Below are 18,390 nucleotides of genomic sequence, written 5' to 3'. Positions count from 1 at the left end.
AATCAAGGAGACTCGTATGTGCGCCTGTCTGTTCAAGCGTGGTTGAGATTTGTGCATTTTGACAAAAAAACTCAAGTTATTTCATGAAAAATATAATGAACATTTATCGAATAGCAACAGTCTAAATCAATAATAAAAGAACCTTAAAAAGTTAGAAAACTTTTCTCATTGTCGTTCAACCTCTATTAACTGCTATGATTAAAGATGTAAAAAATAATCATAATTTCATTATTCTTCAAGCGAGATAAATTGCAAGAACATTTTACGCAGCGATACACTTTCGCACAATCAAATAATACAAACTAGAGCATAAAGGTAGTAATGGAAAGATAATGAAGTTCTGAAATGGGCAGAGAATATTTTTTTGAAAGCTGGGAGCAACGAAAGTTAGTGAGGAAATAAAGGATGCAAAAACAATTGATCAGATATTGATAGAATTTATTTTTAAGATAGTGAGATATCGATCCTGCTTGCATAATGTGAACGGTCTGTCACAATTTATTGATCTACATCTGCCATCTTAATTGATTGAACTTTCCGAAAGTGAGTTGCAGCGAGATGCCCTCTGGTGTTTTCAAGGGGAGATACTAACCGTGAAACCCTATATAATCAGTGCACATATGGAAAGTTTTATTAGTTTTCGGAACAAGTGTGCATTGTGAATTCCAGTCACTTCTACTGGGTTCTATAAAATCATTCTCCAGTAAAAACTGAATTTCTTTTTTCAAGTATTCCTGTTTGAGAGTGTTCATCGTATAGGGTTGTTTTTTCACAGGTTTGGAGTTTACGATTTCAACGTAATGAAACATTGTCTTCGTTCTTGTATGAACAGCTTGAAATAAGTGCTCATATTCAAATAATAACTGTTTAAGTTCATTTCTTTCTTGCTCTTGCAAATGTGAAAGTTTCTGGTCCGGATCTTTCATAATTTCTGAATTCCGAAGATTTTGTCACTCCAATATCAGTAGAATATGATGATATTCCTTCACTTAAATCTTCAGAGAGTGGGGAAGGTACAACTAAATTGGGTTCGAGTCCAAGGCTCGGCTAGCGTGGGTACGTGTGAAAGCCTTCCAGTAGCTTCTCGTGGGTCGGTGGTTCTTCCCTGGGTTTTTCAGGGTTCTTCCTCCACCATTAATACTGGCCGCCATGTATAGCCTATCGTGTGCAGAAAAATGGCGTTAAACACTACAACAACAACAACAACTAAATTAATTACATATTTAACCTTGCTATCTCTTTCAATATACTCATTTAGCATGTTTATGTGGCAGATTTGTTTTTGTTTTCGCCTCCCAGGATTATTAAAATGTAATTCAAGTCATTTATTTTCCTATCAACAGTGTCGGGACCAAAATACTTGGCCTGAAGAGGACTTTGTGATATGGGCAAGAGAGCCAGGACTATATCACCATGATAAAAGATGCTGTCCTTTAAGTTTTAGTCATATCTTGACTTCATGTTTGATTGAGTAGAGTGGAGATATGTTTTAGATTTAATATTTCTCAAACGAATTTCCTCTTCTTGACGTAGATATAGTGGTCAACATGTATTGTTACCTGATACGGTCTTAGGTAAGGGACCAACACAATCTACCATAATTCTACTAAATGGTTCGTCAAATGCAGGAATATGTTGTATATGAGCCTTATGTATCCTTTGATTGGGTTTTCCTACCATTTGACAAGTATGACAAGACCTATAGTATTTACCAACATCACTTTTGATTTTGGCCAATAGACGTGAGCCAGGATCTTGTGATCAATCTCATTACTCCATAAATGACCAGCCAAAGAAGTTTCATGGGCCAGACTAAGTATTTCCTGTTTGTTAGGTTTTAGAACTTCAATATGTGACAATTCACTGACCACTCATCATCAGCAGGTACCTCGCGAGGTCTCCATTTTCTCATACGAATTCCATTTGTAAAGAAATAACAGACAGGTATTTCAGTGGCTTCAGTTTCGCTAATGACCTTTTGAAATAAACAGGAGATCTCGGGATCTTTTTCCTGTTCGATGACAAGTGATTGTCGTTTGTCACTCTGATTAAAATAAAGAGAATGAGGATCACTGTGATCAATGCCTTTGATTGATCCAAACAAGGAGTAAAATTGAACTCGTCAAAAGCCTGGCCAATACATCTATCAGATAAATTAATACTTTCATTATCAACATCATTCTCAAGAGCGTTCTTTGCCATAGCTTTTGTAACTGCACAAGCTGGGAATAAATCAGGGTATTCTTTATCATTTGGATGGACATATTGATCCAAACAAGCCTTGTCAGTTACAAGTTGTTTAACTACAATCTTGTCTCCAGCTAGGTCGTTGCCTAGTTATAAATGAATGCCCTCAACGGGTAAAACAGACAATGTGCCTACTGTCACCGGTCCTGAGTCAAAGTCTGATGACGAATTTACACAATGGAGAGGAACATTAACAAAGCCGCACTCTACTCCCTGAATAAGAAAATTCTCATTCGCAGAATACTTCTCAGAAAAAGGCAAAGCACCTGACACTAAAACACTATGAGAAGCTCATGTGTACCTTAACATTTTAGTAGGGATATGATTGGCCGAATCACTAACGAGTGATGAAGAACCCTTCGATATGAATGGTTCATAATTTGCCATAAGAAAATCAGACTGGGGTTTATTAGACCCAACAATTGTATTGCTTTCAATGCACGACCGTGACCTTGTCTTCTTAGAAAAAAGAGCATTTGGAATAGGTCTGCCTTGATTCTGATGCTCATTTTTCAATTTGTAGCAATCAGAAATAACGTGTCCTTTCCTCTCTCAATAGGTTCACGTAAAAAAAAGACAAGGCTCTTGAGTCAAGCTTATTTAAAGCTTGATTTTTAAAAGTTGCGACAGTTTGAAATTTAGAAGGGCTGTATTAGGCTGCAATCCTTTTTGCCAGAAGTCTCTTGAGTGGAAGTCTTATTAATAAAGGATCTTTATGAGATAAAGAAAATAAATCAGCAGCTCGAGCGGCATTTTCCAAGGTTTCGATCTGATGCTCATCAACATAAGTTGTTTGAGACTTTCATAATCTTGTTCAACTTTCTTGGCTAATCACCATCTATCAAATAACTGTTCTTTTTCTCTAGCCAACTCGACAAGTGTTTGTCCCGATTCTTTTTTATAGCTTCTGAATTTTTGCCGATTAGCTTCAGAGATTAACTCATAACCCCTTAAGATGCATTCCTTAACCGTATCGGTCACCACCTTGTTGAACTGACAGTGAATGGTAAATATCACTAGTTTTACCAGTAAGTACAGATTATAATAATTGACTCCAGTGCTCTCTGTGCCATTTCAAATTTTAAGAAACTTTTTCAAAAACAAAGGAAAATATTTGTCTACATCTTTTTCTCTAAAAGGGGGCACTAACCTAAAATTCTTTGCAACATCGAAACTTAGATTGTATTTGAAGAGGGAATGTGTGTTTCACCAACAGGCTCCATTTCTTTCATTCTACATTGATATTCCCTCTCTTTCTTCCTTATCTAACTGCATTTGTTTTTCTTGTAAATTCATATTGTTTCTTCTTGTAACTGCATTTGTTTTTCTTTCTCTCTTTCCTGTATCTCTCTCCTGTTTCTAATATTGTTACTGCATTTGTGTATTCTTTTAGCTTCAGTTGTCTTTCTTTCTCTTTTTCTTCCAATTGTATATGGATTTGTTTTTCTTCTAACTGCATTTGTCTTTCTTTCTCTTTTTCTTCTTTCTGAAGTTCCAGCTTCCTTAAATCAAATTTATTCATGCATTTTAATTCTAATTCCTTTTCTTTTATGTCAGAATCTGATTCAGACTTAGTGATCGGTACCAAAGCACTTTTAATCAAAACATTCTTTTCTAACAAGTACTAAATCATAATGTTTTTTATTTCTTGCTTCGTTAAGGAAGCCTTTACCTCAGAAGGATCATATTTTCTGGCAAGTTGAATTGATTCATCTTTTTTGAAAAGGTCTGATCGGTCATGGGTTGGACTTTTTGTAAAAACAAAATCCGCTTTTGATGACATTTTAGAAAAAGCTTGCCATTTCACTAAGATTTCAAAAACAAGGGGAATTCAAATTTTTAAAAAGAAAAGGTTTACTGAAATATTTTAGCAAAATTTCAAAATTCGAGGGCAAGCAACCCAATTAGTATGTTACTTGTTTAGATTCCAATAAACAGTAACAAAAGAAAGAGTGAAAACAAGCTTTGAAAAATGTAACAAATAATTTATTTCCCTGGAGAAACACTATAAAAATAAAGAAAAAATTAAGAATAAATTAGAGTTTTGAGAACCAAATCTGAAAATAAGCCAAGAATAATCTACGAATTTAATTTTAGAATTCATAGTAATGAAATGTTCTAATTAATTCAAGTTCGATTCCCGACGAAAAATCCCAAATGGAAGGAGATGACGTACACTGTAGTCAGCATGGTGTTGTATCGTCTACAGTTCTTTTTTATTCCATAGTCAATAATATTCTGGTGTTTGAATTTCAGAATAAAATTTAAATAAATGACTTTGTCCAATAATTCCTTATGAGCACTCAAACATTCCAAGGAAAAAGAATTAATCTTTTAGAATCCAAACAATTTGAATTAAAATTTACAGTAATTCCTAAACTGGTCAGAAACATGCACTTTCCAGTGTAAAGAAAAAACAAAAACAACTGACGAGCTTCTCTATAAATAAAGATTGCATAGTAACTTTAAACGCAGAACAGATTCCAGGATGAGGGACAACTCTCCAGAACTTTTTTTTTGGTGGGGGGGGGAGAGGAGGCACCATACAGATGCCTCCCTCTTAATTTAAACCCCCCCCCAAAAAAAAATGTATTGTTATGTATTAGTGTTACCCCCAAAGGTTTGTATGTTTGTTTAATTTATAAAAAGACTTTTGATCAAAAGGTTAATTTAAAACTAAATTGTGATGGGGTATTTTGATTTCCCTAGTGTTATCTAAAGGGTTGTTCGTCCGATATTGGGTTTGATCCCCATATCAGAGTTCCTTCCCTTGTTTGTTAGGTGATCTTTGTCAGAGATCTCATATGTCCCATCTGTGATATTTGTATCATAGCTATATTGTATGTATGCTATATAGTCTGTATGTAGGGACGGATCTGCCTCATCAAATATATCCCAGTTGTCATAGCATTCATATTTAGAATTCGTTAATCCAAGATTGAAACTCCGATAATTTTTTATTTATTTTTTTTTATTTTTTTTTTATCAATTTCGAATTTAGACGAGAGAACGGTGTACTAAATCATTATGAAAAGAAAACCAAGCGTATTATGTGTATGCTCGTTTATGTGTCGTTCCTCGTTAGCCTAATTCTATCATAATTGTGATAGGCTGTGCCCGAGTGAGGATCCACATTTTCTTTTATTTCTTTATGTTTCTCCTGTCTCGCGTTAGGCCTTCTCATGTTTGTTTATCTTAATCAGTTAATAATGTTCCGAAATGGTTTAAATTTTTGGATTAACCCTTAAGTTAGAGTGGGTGACTTTTTGTTAGTTCCGGTATTGTGGTTTGTTTGTCCATTCTCTTCATGTGGGTTTTTCTGACACTCTTTCGCAAGCCTGTTCACTTCGCGTGGCGCCATGTGACGTAGCCCTGCTACTTTTGTGCATCTTACTTCACCCACATGAAAGTCCTCTGTGCCCTTCCTAAATCAGAAAATATGGATATTGTTATGTTTGTCATTTATATTAAATATTGTTATGTTAGTATTCTAATCTAATTAGTTACCCTGTTAGTCCTGCATTTTGGTTTGAGAAAAAAAACTAGTACAAACTAATTTGCTTTTATATTTGAAAAGGCTTCCAATTTCAATTTCAAGAAAGACTCAAAAATATTTACAAGCTTAAACGGAAATCGTCGCCAGGCCCGAGTTGAGGGATGAGGTGAGGACTCCAGCCTGCTTGCGGTGGCACGCCCTAATGGGTAGCAAACCGAAGCTCCCATCCCCATCGGTCCCTTGGACTACTAACTTTAAGCAAATAATAACATAATTAATTAAATTTATTGCTTTTGGGGAAAAGAGGATGAAATGGGTGCTCCGGCCTGTGCACTGGCGGTAACACACTCATAATGAGTGGCAACCGAATCCACCCCATCCCCCGCCCCCAATTATACTATTCATCAAGCTAACTCTAATTAAGAATTCATTTTATTTTTCCATAATCAAAATTATACATAAATTTGGAATTTATCTCTGTTGTTTTGTATTAGAGACATCGGTTTGCTACCCATTAGGGCGTGCCACCGCAAGCGGGCTGGAGTCCTCACCTCATCCCTCATCCTTCCAACGAGTTTGCGGTTGTACAATGGATCGTTTAATATATATCAGTGCATTTTATTAACCTGGGGCTTGGTAAAGCAAGCCCTTCTCTTATTTTCCCCTATACAATTTTGTTTTCTTTACATAATGGGTTTTAAAATTCCAGATGTAATTAATGCTTTCATTGTCTATTTTTTCTAACATTGTTTTCCCTATATCTATAGAATTTAAGAGTAATTCAAGTTTGAGTTCATGTAAGTTTTTACTACTTGTGCTGGCTCCATTATACATAGTGGCGTTAGTGCCCAGATTTGGATCATTTCATTTATTTTCCTCGTTATATTTTTACAATTTTCTTTTTCTTCGTTTTACCCAGAAATTATTCCTAATGCTTTGACCTTATCTTTCACCAAGTGTAGGGTATTTTCCCCTCCAGTTTCCTATTTTTAACATTTCCGTTTTATCATGAATGATTTTTGAACCTGATCTTTTCCCAAGCGATTCATATTCCTTTTCTAATTGCTTAAAGGAATGTGGGTCTCTAATAAAGTTTGAACAATCGTCAGCATGTTAGAGCATTTTGAAATCTTCCCTTAGGTTTGGAATTTTGATAACTTCAATTTCTTTATTGTTTCTTATTTTAATACTTAGAATTTCAATTGCTATTACGTATTATAACATTGATAGTGGGCACCCTTGCCTCACCGATCTTTGAATATCGAATTTATCCGTGACCGCACCATTTACCTGTACTCGTGCAGTTATTTTAGTGTCCAGGATTTTGGTCCAATTATGGAAGATAATTTCAAAGACGAACTTTTCCAGTCTTTCTCGATATAGTTGTGCTCTAATATATCAAAAGCCTTTCCTGGTCAAAAAGTACCATAGCACCTTTTTGACCTGTTTGATTTAGAAAATCAACTATAGTTTAATGTTTAAAATACTGTTTTGGATATTTCATCCTTCCCCCCCGCATGTTTGATTAACGTTTATTATATAATTCATGCCATTTTTTAAAACTCTGTTGGCTATAATCCCACTTACTTTCTGCATTTATACTCTTTAAAGTATATGATGTTAAGTAAAACTCTCTAATGTTTTCCATTATGTCCTTCTTTCCTGTTAATTCCTGATCATTTTCCTTTAGTTTTTCAATTTGTCCCCCCTCCTCATCTTTTCTCTTTTAAATAGGCCTTCAGCTTTCTTGCAAATAATGTTAAGCTTTCCAGCTCTTAGTTCCTTTCCATTTTATTCATCCTCTATGATTTTATTTAATTATTCCTAAAGAAATTTTCTTTTGTTTCTACTGATATAGTTGGGTTTTTTTTATATGTTTAATTGTTGTTTTATTTCATCCTTTTCCATTTTTTGTAGTTTTTTTTATTTTACTAGGGAAACTAATTTCTATATTTTTAATTTATTTTTAGGATATCCCATTCTGTAATTATATTTATATTACACAAATTTCTGAAACCTCTTATTTTATTTCCAATTTATTTTTTAAATTCTTCTTCTTCTAGAACCTTACTAGTTAGTTTCCATTGCCGTTTTCCCCATTTCGTTTTGCTTTTTAAAATAAACTTCTAAATTTATTAATTTATGGTCGGAAATTTTAAATCTTGAATACCTACTTCTTTATAGATGTCTTCCTCAAAATGGGATATATAAAATGTATCCAGCCCACTTGCTTTCCCATTTTTATACTCATAGTGTAATTTATTCAAAGCAAGTTCATCCTTCTATATATATCTATTACTTTAGGTTTTTTTTTAAAAAAAATGAATCTTCCATTGAAGCTTTAGAACTAAGATTATTTGTGGCTAAACCCCCAATCCTGTCAATACTGTCCCCTACCCAGTTGAAATCGTCCCCCATTATAAAAGTTTCCATTGTAACATTATTTAAATAGCTGTTTAAATTTTGAATAAATTCATGTCTTTTGTATCTTGTCGCTGGAAAATATGTATTGATAATATGAATTTTTTATATCATGGGTGTCAAATTTTCCAAATTCGGCGCAACCACGTTTAGTGACGACGCCGACAGTGATTTCCTTCGTTTCCTTTATTTTCCTTGTAATCTGCGCATGGGTCGATGTCGAAGGTTTTACACCCATCAGGTCCACTGTCCCGCTTCTACCTGCATTTTCCCCGTTATTACACTATTCTCCTCCGTTAATAGTTGAAACCTACTACTAGTGAGAATAGGTTCTGTTTCTGGGGTGTCCCTCTCCCTGTTTTATTTGGACTTAAGATATTTGCCCATTTAGGGGATGTTTGGGTTTCATTCACTTTTGCCAGTTCGTTGGTTTCTGATATCTCGTGCGGGGATATCCTCTATTTTTCCTGACTTTGCTTCCTTTTGATTTAAGCCTTTCACTACCGGTTCATTTGATGTACATTCCCTAATTTGGGTTACTATTGTTGCAATTTTGCACTGCATTCTGTCATTATTCTCTATTTCTAGGTTTGTTGAGTGCATTGCGGCTTTTTCTGCATATGCAGTATGCAGTCACTATGGGAAATTTATCCTACACCCCAAAAACATGAGTACTCCCTTACTTAAAACAGCATAGACGTTAAGGGAATGGTAGCAAAAATCATTAGAAGTGAACTTATCATAAGGGAGGTCGAGGCCAAAATGGTGGATTTTTTCCACTTAACGTCTATGCTATCTGTTTTAAGCAAGGGAGTACTCAAGTTTTTGGGATATTGGATAAATTTTCCAATTCCCCCATTTTGGAGTCCTTCTATCTCGCTAATCTAGATTCTCAGTACTTTGAGTGCTATTAGTATCTCAGCTTGCTTAGGATAATTTTCTACTTTCCCAAAATCTAAAGTTTAGCATCCTTCTGGGTGGTATGCTCCTATGCACTGTTGCCCTTCTCCACCATCTATTCTTGGTTGGAAATAGTGTTTCAGTCGTGTGCCAATAAGGCGCACGTCTTGAGCCATTTGTACTGTAGCTGTACTCATGTATGTATGAGAAGAGCTCACTATACAACTTGAAAAGGATTTGGAGTAAGCAGGTCTCACACTAATAATACAATAGAAATTCTAAACCAATAGTTTCAAAATGAAAATAAATGTTGAAAATGGAAAAAGGCAATTTTTGCGTTGCAAATTGAAAATTGAAAAATTGAAAATGAGCATCTAAATTCCTCCAAAAAGGTGGTAAACTACAAAAATACAAAAGGAAAAATAAAAAAATGCAAAGGATTAAAAAAAATCAATTTGTTGTTGTTGTTGTTGTTGTTTTAGGGTTTAACGCCATTTTTCAGCACACGATAGGCTATACATGGCGGCCAGTATTAGTGGTGGAGGAAGAACCCGGGAAAACCCCGGAAAGAACCACCGACCCACGAGAAGCTACTGGCAAGCTTTCTCACATACCCACATAGGCTGAATCCGAGACTCGAACCCACGCAGACAGAGGTGAGATGTGAGTGATCTGTAACGGAGAGCGCTTTAGACCACTCGGCCACTCGGGGCCCCTCAATTTGAGGAAATTGCAAAAAGAATTTCTGCATGTGTGTGTGAGTGTAAGTATATACTTACCATACATGGCTCCGGTGGACTTTCTCGGGGTTTGCTTTGTACATGCCATTGACAATAATAAAGTAAGACTTTACTGCTCAATATGCATAATAAGATTTTAGAACTTTAGAGAAGTATTTACGTCTAAAAACACGTAGCCTCAGTATGACCTTGACAAAAACCAATCATTTTATTCTAAGAATAAGATAAAAATAAAAAGTTGTTTACTTCTCTCACTAATTTCTAAATCAAGGTCAGGAACTAGGTCAGCGTTAGGATTTTACAACTAAAGAGTCAAGGTCAACTTCACAACAGATAGCTGAATGGTACGTGAATTATATATAAATTTAGGGAGGAATGCATCTATTTAAAAACAATTTTGGAACAGAAGCACAAATGTTTTTTTTTTTCTTTCTTTTTTTTTCTTTTTCTTTCTAAAATGATGCGTATTCCATGATAATTTGAATTCGTTTATTTTTACAGACATGTATTTTCCTGGTATCTTGGGTCGTGGTGCCCAGAAAAAATTAAAATTTTACTTTCTGCTGAAATTCGTTAATTTGAGGTAGGAGTCTTTTTGGTTTCGTAAAATGTTGATAGTTCATTAGGTCTTCAAATTCGTATCTTCTAACAAAACGAAATCTACGAAAATTAATAGCTCATGGCAGATTGTGAATTTGCAATATATATATATATATATATATATATATATATATATATATATATATATATATATATATATATATATATATATGTGTGTGTGTGTGTGTGTGTGTGTGTGTGTGTGTGTGTGTGTGGTATGTTCTCCATTACTCTATTAACATACATACTTTTTCGTAATCGTAAATGTGGTTTAGAGTCAATGTTAATGAACGGAGATTTTGCGCCTCGTTTCACTATGTAAGGCCTCACTGAATTTCAACTCCGTATGTTTTAATCAGAAAAAGTGGCATTTCTCCAAAACGTATTAACAGGTTCAGTGATTGATGACGTAAAAATAGACATTATGTGATTTCAGCGTTTTGCTGATATTTGCTGTGAAGTCAAAACAAATGCAAATCTCTTTTAATACGCAGATATCTCCATCAATTAAGCGGACAACTCTTTGCATGCTTGTTTCTTTATCTTTTGTAGGCAAAGAATAAGCTAATTATGCTGAAAGTGCTAAAGGATATAAAAAGCAGACGAGCATTCCGATACAGCTCTGGAGACTCGGACAAACTTCATGGTGAGAGAACTCCACTTAGCGAGGTGAGTATCTTCGTCGTCGTAGTTGTCATTGTGTACTATAATGATCCTTCCTTACTTTGTCAAGATCATTTAGTTTATCACATTTGTAAACATCTCAGAACCGTGGTTTCATCAATTATATAGAATTATGCCATTGATTTGCCGATTTTAAAGGCAGAAATTTAGAAACAATATATCAGAATCATAGTTCCATCAGTTAAAGATAAATATGCCCTTGATTTGTTAACTTTGCTAGAACAGAATGCTTGCGATTTTCATAGTGTGATGCATTTTTGTATCATGCACTTCTTGTTTTGGTCTGATATGAGCCGTCTCTTATCCATCCGCGTAAAAGTGCATTCAGATGTTAACTTTTAATAATATTAAAAAAATAATATTTTTATTAGCTAAATTTGTTAGTGAAATGTTTACCATAAGAGAATTTTTTATTACAGTGCTATGTTTAATACTGTTTGCATTAGTCTATCCCCGTTTAATTTCTGATTGTGTTGATGACCGTTTCCGAGTTTGTCCTTAATGCCGTAGTACAACATTTGAAAACCAAGCAATACATCTTGTATGTACTCTATAAACATATACATGCTTATCAGAATAAGAATTTGATTGAATTGTACTGATGTTGGTCTGATCGACATATGAGAGAGAAAATATGTATATATGGAACAACGACATTAGTGTTGTGCAATATTGTTTATATATTAGTGCGTGCCGTGAAGCACGAATGATGCGGGGGCCCCGAGTGGCCGAGTGGTCTAAAGCGCTCTCCGTTACGGATCACTGCTATCTCACCTCTGTCTGCGTAGGTTCGAGTCTCAGATTCGGCCAATGTGGGTATGTGAGAAAGCTTGCCAGTAGCTTCTTGAGGGTCGGTGGTACTTTCCTGGGATTTTCCGGTTTCTTCCTCCACCATTAATACTGGCCGCCATGTATAGCCTATCGTGTGCTGAAAAATGGCGTTAAACCCTACAACAACAATAACTACAACAACAACGAATGATGGGACAAATTAACCACTGTAATGACGCGGCATGTCCTTGCTCAGTCTGTTTTCTGTATCCTGGTTATAAAATGCGGTTTATCTCGTAGTTCGTATTCCTACTAGGTATAATAAAAAAATTAATAACATATAAATGCTAACTTTTTAGTGTATTTATTTCTTAAACTCTATTTATTTATTTTTTCCTGTCACTGACATTTACAGGATCTTAAATAGACTGGTATGCCCTAAATAATATGCAAATTATATATGAAGAAGAACCTTTCTGCTACATGTAAACTAAAAAAAATATCTTATGTATCACTATTTTTTCGTTTAATATCCAATTAGAACACGTACTATATACAAAGATATACAAGACATCAGAAGACTGTAGCTTCGTATGAAAACATATACACATCGGCCATTATTACCAGCCAGATGTACAAGTGAATGTCAGCAGAAGAGTAAAGAAGTTAAATCAGTTCGTCTAGATCTACCTGGCGAAAGCCAAATGGTGCGTGGCAAGATCCTGTTACAATTATTTTGACTATGCGATTAGCAAAACATTTGAAAAGTAACACACTAACTTCGAATTTGATCATTTAGTGAGGAGTAATATAATAATAACAAGTCTAAAGGCCGAACTTCACTCTTAAATTTCGATTTTATTCTAACATATATAGTAAATATTATCTTTTTTCTACAAAAGTAAAAATCATATTTATTCTGGCGTATTCGTCATCTTTCTTTACATTTCCTTCGCTCTGACTTAATTCTTTTGCATGGAATTAATGACACATAACCTAACATCTGAACAAACGTCGGGACTTATTTTATTAAAGCCCCTTTTTTTAAAGACATGATGGATTTGTTCAATAATTTCCAATTTTAACAGTTTCTTTTATGTATTTCCTCGCGTGCCGTAGGTTAAATCAAGTTCCATATTTCTTCCTGCGAAATCTGAAAAATGATTAGAATTACTTTCCAGCCGGTGAACAATGCCTGATTCTAACAGAATGTAACTGAGATGGAGCCACTGCCTTATATTAATTCACTCTATAAATATATACCGGGTTGTTCTTGTGATTTGTTTAGGGTGTACACGAATGTTCTTTTCTATTTGTTATGTTCTTTTTTCTTTGTTTTTTTTTTCTTCTTCTCTTAGCATGGGTTTAGACTAGAGATGGGGGGTACGTTTCACTATGCCTATGGAACCAACGGGGTTTGGGGTTTTCTTTTCAAGCTACTTCTGCAAGCTTATTTTTGCTTCTGTATTCTTGAGATATATTTGATTAACAATACAGACTTTGATTGTGCATAATATCCCTGGAGAAAGACCAACCGTTATCTTTATAATAAATAACATCATTTATTCACTTTATGATCAATAGATCTTATGTTCAGATATATTCCCAGATTTAATATATAATATATCTAGTTCAGGTCGGCCGAGTGGTCTAAAGCGCTCTCCGTTACGGATCACTGCCATCTCACCTCTGTCTGCGTGGGTTAGAGTCTCGGATTCGGCTAATGTGGGTATGTGAGAAAGCTTGCCAGTAGCTTCTCGTGGGTCGGTGGTTCTTTCCGGGGTTTTCCCGGGTTCTTCCTCCACCATTAATACTGGCCGCCATGTATAGCCTATCGTGTGCTGAAAAATGGCGTTAAACCCTACAACAACAAAAAAAAAAATATTCCACCAAAGTATAAATGTTACGAGTGTCTCTGGACCTTTTGGAAGCAACGGCTTTTACTCGTATGATCATATACCTTATAGTACAACCTGGTGCGGGGGCCCCGAGTGTCCGAGTGGTCTAAAGCGCGCACCGTTACGGATCACTGCCATCTCACCTCTCTGCGTGGGTTCGATTCTCGGGTTCGGCCTATGTGGGTACGTGAGAAAGCTTAGCTTCTCGTGGGTCGGTGGTTCTTTACAGGGTTTTCCCGGGTTCTTCCTCCGCCATTAATACTGGCCGCCATGTATAGCCTATCTTGTGCTGAAAATGGCGTTAAACCCCACACAACAACATAAACAACAACAACCTGATACATGAACGTAAAATGACTCTTTAAAAGTCAAAAAGGAAAATAAGTCGATTAATCAACGAGTGAGATGAAAAAGAAAGAATAAATATATAGATGTGCTGAATTCCTTTTAATTATCCAGGTAGAGGAAATTCATATCAGTCAAGAAAATTAATCGAATTAGTCTACTGCAGCAAAGTCTTGTCACCGCTTAACAATATATCAACTGAAATTAGCACTGGAAATCAGCATTTGAAGCTAATATGTATGTATGGTTTAGTTAATTAACATAAAAAAATCAATATTTCACGCTAACACCGGCATACCTTGTTAAAGCTCTGGAGTTTATCAAAATATATGAAGTATAAGATTGGAAGAAGAAATGGGAACAATTCGTGATTGAAAACGAATTTCTGTCAAGACCGTTGAAGGTTTGGAACTAATTAGGAGAAAGATGTCGTGTAATACTTCGATTTTAATTGGACGATTGATTTAAGGTGACGGTTTAATAGTCTGACCTGACAAAATTTCCACTTATTGATATGAAACAGATTCCTCTGATGTCACGAGAACCTGCCAAGATTTCAGTAATTGACAGAAGAAAGAAATCATGGTGTATGTAGCAATGCCGATAATATCAGGATAGAAAGATGTCTTCAACTTCTTTATTTTAAATAAGTTTTTGTTTTCCCGTCGATAATTGACATTTCGAATAATGTAACTGATAATGTGCACCATATGTTTTCACTCAAACTGGTGAAAAACATCACTCCAAATGACGCATGCTCGTAAATCTTTGTATATCGACTACAATTGTAGAACTGATGCGTCTAGAATTAATCATCGTAGTAATAATAAAAACAACCTTGCGATTCATTGGTTTTGAAGATATTCCACCCTTTACATGTGGCCATCTTTATTAATAAATAATCACTTGTCTTCTTTAAAAAATATTAAATACAATGAAAATAAATAATCTTTGCGATTACACACTTTCAAAACGTCAAGTAAATAGGCAGCTATCTGAATTTGAAAATGAATTATGCGTTGTACAATTTTCCGTTCATGACACCAGAATACAATATTAAGTAACTACATGTAATGGATTAGCTAATTTTATTCATCTTGGTATAACTCCCCCATTTCCTCCACCACCACCACCACCATCTTCAAATTTCGGTGTTGTTTGTCTACAAGAAGCAATTTTATTTTTATATTATTTGCTCTCTCTCTCTCTCTCTCTCTCTCTCTCTCTCTCTCTCTCTCTCTTTTGCAATAAAATGAACGTTCGTAATATCATCAGTACATTCTGATGTAAACTTGACAACGATATCCTATGAGGTCAATAACAATGAAATGATCCTCTGAAGGTAACAATTTGCAAAATGACATCATTTTCTTGGGAACTATATGTTAAAATGATCTTCGTATTTGCAGCAGACAAAAGGAAACTCTTGGGACTATTTGCATAACTTTCAAGCAAAGTGTTATAATCCTTCATTAATATCATCGGTACGCGTTATTGATTGACTTCATAACTGCTTATGTTTTCCTATTGATGAGTCTTATTGGCAACAATTATATATTCCATACTTGTTTTCTGATGTATGCATTTAATTAGTAAATGAAACAACACTTAGTTTTATTAATATCAAAAGTCACAATTAGTCTCAAGACGTCTTAATACATAAATGATGACTAACGCAATAGTAAACTCCTACTTCGATCAGATATATATAGTGATAGTATTAACTAAGTATAAGGTGAGACAAATATGCAGCCACACCCACAGACAAATATTGTATCACTTAAATGCACCGATTTAGAGACATGCCAAAGAGCATTACTGATGTGTAAGATATTACTCATTATTGATGACCTCGATTATAATTTGTCTTCATTTCTATAGAAAACAATGCTCCAAACATTAACGGAATGCGTTGCCTTAAATTGTATGTGGTTGGAGAAGCCAGCATATGCCGTCAACATGCCGGAATGCGTTTAAGTGCTTGCGATCGGCAAAATGACCAACCCTAGATGATCACTCACATTTTTGATAATTTTTTGTCAGCTGAATTTAAAACACGTGTCTGTTTCCTTTGATCATAATTAAAGTTACCAACACACCTGTATACATTTATGGCAACAACACCAAAACGCACCCCAGCTCGTGTAGGTCATATAACTAGATACGATATTTACAATATTGAACGAATAACGGAGCTGTGCAAGCAGGAATCATTGGACACGGTACTATTAACAGAAACTATCAATTTAGTGTTGATTATTTAATAACTGCGTTAGGCAGACGACATATTCTCTTTATATATTTTTCTTTCTTTTCTCGTTTCTTGCATAACCTCACAAAAAATGATATGATTTATAAACATGCCACTATTACTATGTTATGTGAAATTATTATGATTTAAATGTAAAATATTTTAAATACACGATTTTTCATAACCATCTGTCCTGTGGCCATTTTTAGTTTCGCGCTTGGTATAGCTGTTACCAATTACCGGTATGTGTCTAAAGCGTACGCAGGTTTGTTCCGGACAGATTTTCATGGAGCAAAATTGCACATTTTAATGAAGAGGTCCTATCAGACCCACGTATCATCAGTCAGTATCAACACAGATTTGGGGGTTGATTTATCAGACTACATTTGGTAATACCAATAACATTTAAAAAAAGACCTATATATTTATATATTGGCGTAAATTTAGTATCAAATATTTTAAATAGAGCTTTCATAGACAATTTACCAAACCGACTTAATATAATTATAAACCATACAACTATCTTCCTCTCTTTCTCTGGCTAGACAAAGAATATAGTAAATCACAATCAAAAGACGCACGGTTGAGAAAAACGGTAAGAAGAAAGATAAATACTTACATAAAGATTATTTGCGTCAAAGACGTTACAAACATATGTATACAAAATCCATTTTTATACTTTTCCTTGACGTTTATGTGTGACATAGGTATTTAGTTGCATAGCAGACTTTTGTCACCACTTTTAAAGACTTTTTTGATACAACATCAGCTAATCTCCATGGCCTCGGCGAGGCTGTCTCCTTGTGAGATCTTTTGCAAATGTAAAGCAGATATCTAGGCAATGATTTGCGAAACTGGTTTCGACATTTTATAACCAATGGCGTCGGCAACGCTAGACTTATAAAGTTAACATAGTAGAGTTGCTTATCGGTCTGCTTTTGAGCATCGATTATCGATATAGAATCGATATAGACAGAAATAGGAGTTTACAAAATTTAGAATTTTCGTTATTTTTCTCCTTTTCAATATTAAGCTTTCTTTTTAATTTGTTGTAGTTATTTCGACCTGAAAACTACTGGCAGAAGTAGCCCTTTCATGCAATCTATCCAGTGTTCTACCTATAATTCTGATATCCGAATCATACCATATTTTGTCCTTTGATCTTATCAAGAACCTTGCATTAGCCTTACCTGCGATCAATATTAAGAATAGATGAAACTTTTGACACAGTCATTAGCACTCGAACAGAGAGCAAATAATTCATCTCAGTTAGTTTTTATCAGTACATTCATTCAGGTCTTCAGTCTTATAATTTCGAGCATTCCATTTCAAAATTCTATTAAGTTTCCGCATAATACACAAAACACAAAGTTATCGTATGGTCACTAATACATCGATGGACGGCATTTGTATTTACTTCGAGGCTTTGATAATTTTAATAACAAATATTGGATCTAGTAATGCTGAACAGATGTGTGTCAATCTGGTTCATTTACTGATAAGATTTGGTAAATTAAATTACTTATGATATTAAAGATTGTTGCTTTCTGAATTTGAGAAAGAATATTTTAATTAAAATCTCCCAATAATACAACTGTAATGCTGAATTAATAACTGCATCAAGAGCACGTTTCCAACTCGCGGCCTCTTGTTTGGCTGCCGGCACACACAGAAAGACAAATGTCCGTGTTTATATACAGGATAATTATGACACGAACAATGGAATACAGCCACTGGTAATTTATGGGAGTTCCTTGTCGACACACATGACACACAAGTCACCAAACATATGACTTGCTCCGGAATATAATGTACATGTCACCAAAAGAACCCTTCAGCCGACTGTAGCTGCACAGCCACGAGAAATACCGGTAGGTGTATAAAATGTACACTGATGTTTATAGGATGCAGATAATTGCAGCTTTTATTAAATAGGTGATATCAGCCACTCATCCGAAAATCAACATCATCACTGGTAAAGGGCTGATTTATCGGCTTATGCTAAATGCACATCAAACGTTTTTATCTTCAATGAAT

The 18,390-nt window shown here is 34.9% G+C and overlaps 1 protein-coding gene across 2 annotated transcripts in view; it reads left to right on the top strand.

The window, feature by feature from the left end:
• The window catches only part of LOC149796012 (uncharacterized), a 316,657-nt gene that overhangs the window by 224,682 nt on the left and 73,585 nt on the right, over positions 1 to 18,390 (top strand). For both annotated transcript variants that reach the window (XM_089965930.1, XM_089965929.1), the window contains exon 2: positions 10,957 to 11,073. In XM_089965930.1, the coding sequence (XP_089822056.1) occupies positions 10,957 to 11,073 (117 nt within the window). The remainder of the gene's footprint in view (positions 1 to 10,956; positions 11,074 to 18,390) is intronic.

Source organism: Sinohyriopsis cumingii, chromosome 7 (genome assembly GCF_028554795.1).
Source record: "Sinohyriopsis cumingii isolate HCF-2022 chromosome 7, ASM2855479v2, whole genome shotgun sequence".
Taxonomy (NCBI): domain Eukaryota; kingdom Metazoa; phylum Mollusca; class Bivalvia; order Unionida; family Unionidae; genus Sinohyriopsis; species Sinohyriopsis cumingii.
This window is presented reverse-complemented; position numbering and strand designations above follow the sequence as displayed.